This window comes from Protopterus annectens, chromosome 4.part1 (assembly GCF_019279795.1).
Source record: "Protopterus annectens isolate FY-2018-M chromosome 4.part1, PAN1.0, whole genome shotgun sequence".
In the NCBI taxonomy this organism is placed as follows: domain Eukaryota; kingdom Metazoa; phylum Chordata; order Ceratodontiformes; family Protopteridae; genus Protopterus; species Protopterus annectens.
The window spans coordinates 1,010,057,455-1,010,062,936 of NC_056734.1; the positions used below are offsets into that span (position 1 = coordinate 1,010,057,455).

At 40.0% G+C, this 5,482-nt stretch overlaps 1 protein-coding gene across 1 annotated transcript in view; it reads right to left on the reverse strand.

Annotated features, from left to right (window-relative positions):
• Positions 1 to 949: 949 nt before the first annotated feature.
• Positions 950 to 5,482, reverse strand: part of LOC122801160 (heterogeneous nuclear ribonucleoprotein U-like protein 1) — a gene marked incomplete in the record, with an annotated part of 399,977 nt that continues 395,444 nt past the window's right edge. The window contains 1 exon segment of the mRNA XM_044070719.1: positions 950 to 1,731. Within this exon segment, the coding sequence (XP_043926654.1) occupies positions 1,639 to 1,731 (93 nt within the window).

The window sequence follows — 5,482 nt, forward strand, 5'->3', positions numbered from 1 at the left end:
ATAGGATACCTGCTTAGCCCAGCCAATAGTAGACTTCGAGCTAGAAAAATTGGCAGACTCGGAGCCGATATTCGGCTCCGAACCACGGGTAAGAATGTATGCGATAGGACTACATAACATCAGGAATTTAACCATTTCACCAAGGTGAAAGAAAACTACATGCACCCTCTAGTGTCAAGTGTGCATCAACATAACAGACAGTGCATGTACCACCCCAAGTACAAGTCCTACTGTTTTCTCCAACTTATGTAGCACACAGTAGTGCAGTGCTGGTTCCGTTTGGTTTCCAGCTAGGGTGACTTCCATGTACAGTCTGCATTGCCCTATGAATTATGGAGATTTTCTCTGGATACACTTGCTTCATTCCATATAGCAATGCCATACTTAAGAAACAAGACTGCCCTCTTCAAGTTACCTGTAGATGTGCACACCCTGTGATGTAATGGGTGTAAGAAGTAATCTTGGTTGGATTCCAAGTGCCATTTAATGCTAAGGGCTCAACCTCCAACACTGAAGAAAACGAAGTGGATGTGGTTAAGTGCAAACATTTTCTCCAAGTGGTCATTTGTCTAATTTCCACAAACCTTGTTATGAAAAAATACTAGATCTAATGGAAAACCTGGTTACCAAGACTAGAGATCAAGAAATCCAGTCCTTCATAAAGGCATGATTTAACTTCCAATAAAAATTTGGCAAAACCTGGTACACTTATCTGTGAAAACAGAAGCTTAAAACTGCACTACGTATGTGGACACTACGAAGTGGTCATAATACAGTAAATTAAATCTAAAAATATTGTGCCATGTTTTATTCTGAAATAGTCTCTGGTCTTGCTTGGAGTACTGGGCGGTTGTATTTGGCAGCTTTTCCACCTTTTTTTTTTTTTTTTTTTTTACAATTGTGCCACATACGGTTCTTAAAGAAATGAGCAAATGATTAGATACAGAAAGAGATGAAAGCAGCGGAGTTTATTATCCACTCTCTCTGAATACAAAAGCTGTTATCAGTTCAACAAAAACACAAAGCACGTGCCAAATTAAACAAATTTATAAAAAAAAAGTACACGTGTTTCAAGATGATTTTCATCCAACTAAAAGTTCAGGAAGTATTGACATAATATTAACAGCTTACCCACAATAAAAAAGTTATGAAAATAACAAACCCCTTACTGTAAAACATCCATTTTTAACATTACAAAGAAAGATGCTTGTACAGAAAGCTATATTAAATTTACTCAGGCTGAAAGCTTAATTTACTAGCAAAACAAATGTGAAAAAGGCAATCTATAGGTCAAAGATGGCTACAGACAAAAGTAAGCCAGTTACAAATTTACTCTACAATTTTATACAAGGGTAGTCAGGCTTTCTAATAGTTACACAAGACACATCAACCTCAGCTGCTCTGCGTTTAAATGCAAAGAAAATGCTCCAAGGAAACAGTGCCCAATACATAACTGATGACTTGCATCTAATTCTAAACAAAGAATACATTTATACAATTCTGAAAGCATATTATCCTCCCACCCCAACCAGTTACCAAGAAGACCATAATTACTTCTTAATACCCATTAAAAGTCTAAAAGATGTTCAACAGCAAGAGCTTTTATGATTTACAAGACCACTTCTCTTTCAAATCACTCTATCGAGTGCCACTTCTTGAATAGTTTCCATAGCTTTGATTATACTGACTTGAACTCTGGTTCTGGTAGTACTGGTTAGGTTGTTGTCCATACTAAGGAAGAAAAAAAAAAAAGTTTGAAAATTGCAGGCAGACTTGATTACCTTCATGGATTTTTATAAGTAACACAAATTGAAATATTAAGTCAATAAAACATAGAAATGTTTAAGTACAACTACAGGTCTGTCCAAAAAAAAAAAGTATGCAGTTAGAGAAAACAAGTAGCATCCAATGGCTTGGCCATCTTGGCAGCACAACACAGCATATTCTAGGTCAACATGCAACATATACCCAAATTAATGGCTAGTCCCATCTCAGCATAAGAAATGCTTTTGTCTACCACATGCTTACTGAGTTCTGCCATTGTTTGAAGATACCTTCTCTTTAGAAAGGCCGTTGAAAGGTCATCCATCACCTTTCCAGGAAATGCAAACTTGTAAGAAAACATCTGCACAATAACCAACAGATGTCTGAATACCTGGATCACTGTCACTGGAGCAGTAATGTGGTATGGGAATTAAAAGGGTGGACGATATACTATTACTGTGTATAAAAACATAATAGTATCTTAAGTTTTGTGAAGTAGGACAACCTTGCCAAGTTTCATACTCTCTACACACACCTGCATCTTTGGGAGGTGGTGCAGATTAATACCATGCACACTACACTACTCTGAAGCAAGCTCAATGACTATCATCAGCCCCCCTTTTGCCATTTTTCTACACGGGGTCAGGGTATCATGTTAACTGGCGCCAACTCTGATTCAGTGCCACACTCCTGCCTGTCGATCACATATCCAGCCACCTCTTCGCTGGACTTCCTTGCTTCCTCTTACCGTCTTCCTGACTGTCCCAAATCTTCCTCACCAGATTGTCTTATACTTTTCTACACGTGCCCAAACCACCGTAATCTGTTCTTTGATCTTTTTTGGAGCTACTCTGGCTTTTGCTTTTATGTCCTCATTTCGTCTGTCCCACAGTATGCACCCCATCATCTTTCCTGGGCACTTCCATTTCCATAATCTCTAGCTTCAACTGTTCTGCCTTCACTGCTCAGGTTTCTGTACCACACAGTAGTATTGGTCGCACCACTGTCTTTTACACCTTACTTTTCAGCTGCTTTGGAATTCTTCTGTCGGACTACACCTCATCTCCCATCTTACATTCTATTACTCTGCATATCTGTTTATCAATCACCCTCTCCAGAACATTCATGCAATGCAATACGAGTTTGATCCCTCTGTACTGCCCATAGCTGTGGATGTCCCCTTTGCTCTTGTACACTGGCACAAGTATGCTCTTGTACACTGGCACAAGTATGCTTATTCTCCAGTCATCTGGGATACGCCCTTCTCTCCACACTGCTATTAGTACCCTCAGGAGCCATTTCTCCCCTAGCTCAGCCAGCATTTTATCACCTCTGCTGTGACCTCATTTGAGCCTGCTGCTTTCCCTGACTTCATCTTCCTTAGTGCTGTTCTTATTTATTAACATTTGTTAATCGGGTTGGTCCATCTGGGCCAGGAGCCCATTTTCAGTGGAGACCAGAGGAGAAAAGCTACAATTACATACAATAAAGTACACATGATAGTTTAACAAGCAAAAAGTAGTGATCAATTTCAAAAACAAGTGATTCAGTCGAGAAAAACATTACATGTTCTCATTAAAGTCAGGCATTTCAAAAGCAAAATATAAATATACTGTACCGGAGTGTGTACAACAGAGTATAGTGAGGTTACGTAGGGTCATGGCAAGTACAACTTTTTGTCCTCAAGTGTAGTTTGAGTTCTTTCTTAAATTGTAAAGGGTGTGTTATGGAACATAAATGGGATGGAAGGTTACTCAACGCCTAGGAGAGGGGAGGGAGGACTTGTAAAGTAATCTACCAATAGATTTTTTTGGTTGGCAGACGTTGAGTTGTTGGTTAGAGGTACGAAGTGTGCGAGTTGGTGTCTAGGTGGACACTAAGGAGGACAGGGCTGGGCAGGTTAATGGTATATACAGCATAGAGTGGACTATTTGAAACAGAGAAGTTGTTGTGGGAATTCTAGCCATTGTAAGGAGTTGACAGAGATGCAGTGGTGGGAGTTGTGTGGGGAGTTTGTGATGAACCTTGCCATTTTGTGGTAAGTTTGTTGGAGTTTGGCCAGGGTAATAGTTTGAATATTAATTAGAATAGGGGTGGCATAGAGAAGGGAAAGGAGAAGAGCATGTGATAGGGACAGTCTGGCACCGTGGGTCAGGAATAGACTGTCGGTGGAGCATACCTAGCTTTTGGGGAGTTTTCTTTAGACTTTGTAGAATGTGTAGGTTAAATTTAAGTTAGTCATCAATAATGGCTCCTAGTTTTGTGTGGAAGTCAGGGTGTATTTCAGTGTTATTGGAGGATAGGAAAGTAAGGTTTTAGGTGAGTGTCCGGGGGAAAAACAACAGAAGTTTGTTTTTCTTAGGGTTTAGGATAAGTAGACTTTCAGCTAGCCATTTTTCCACTGATAAAAAGGTGTCCTGGGTGAGTGTGTGGAGGTCATAGATGTTATTGGAAGAACAGATAGAGTGTTGAATCAGCATATTGGACTAGTACTGATTGTTTGCAGGAAGTATATAGTTCATTTGTAAAGATGTTGAAGAGGAAGGGACCCAGGATGGAGCCTTGAGGCATCCCAGCAGTTACAGGGAGCGAGGGTGAGCAAGAGGAGATCCAACGAACAGATTGCTGTCCGTCAGACAAAATAACTAAAGAAGGTAAGGGTGGAGGAAGCTAGACAGAGGTTAGACAGTTTGGTCAGGAGTAAAGGGTGAGAGAGAGTGTCAAAAGCCTTTGAGAGATCAAGAAAGAGGCGGGATACTAGGCTTTTGTCTCGAGCTTCGGCTAGTGTGTGCAACTCCTTACCATAGATGAACACCTCAAATTTGATCTTCACATACAACAAAACAAAGAAAACCCACCAAAAGCTAGGTACGCTATATAGGAACAATCACTTTCTTTCCATCTCGTCTAGGCATACCCTGGCATCACCTACCCTCCTACCTTCCCTGCTATATGGAGCCCCTCTTCTAACCAATCTGTCTGCTACCAACACCTCTAAGCTTGCTATAATAAGATCTCTAAATTTCCCACCAAATCCAAATCAACTCACCACTGCCTCAGCCTACAATCTCTAAACTGGTTAGAACTCCCCAACCACCTAGACTATCTACAACTAACCACTGCTCACAAGTTAATATTCTCCCCTGATAAATGCCCAGCCCTAAAATAACATCCTTCCTCCATACAACCCAAACAGATCTGAACACAAAAACCTAATCTCCATCCACAAACCCAAATGTCCCGCTGGCCAGCATCTACTCTCCTCCTCCCTAGGTAAAAAATGGAACTCTCTGCCTCATTCACTTAGGACTAGACCCAACACAGAATCCAACTTTTCCTACACCTATCTTCCAAATGGAAATGCTCCTGCCTTCACCCCACATGAAATACTGGGATTCCACTAGGCTCTGCTAACTCCCACTCCACTATTCCGTCTTACTTATTCTTATTGCTCCAAAGATCTATTCTTATTGCTCCAAAGATCCAAAACCAGCAGACTCCAAGCATGTAAATATTGTAAACATCAAAAAAAAAAAAAAAAAAAAAAAAAAAAAAACATTTCACTAACTTTTATTACATTGTATTACTGATGCAGCTTTCTCTCACCTTGTATTTTAACCTTTATTATATTGTATGTCACTTTGTAACCCGATCTGTACTTTAACCTTTATTGTATTGAATTGCTGATAGAGCTTTTCTCTCCTTTTATTTTAACCGT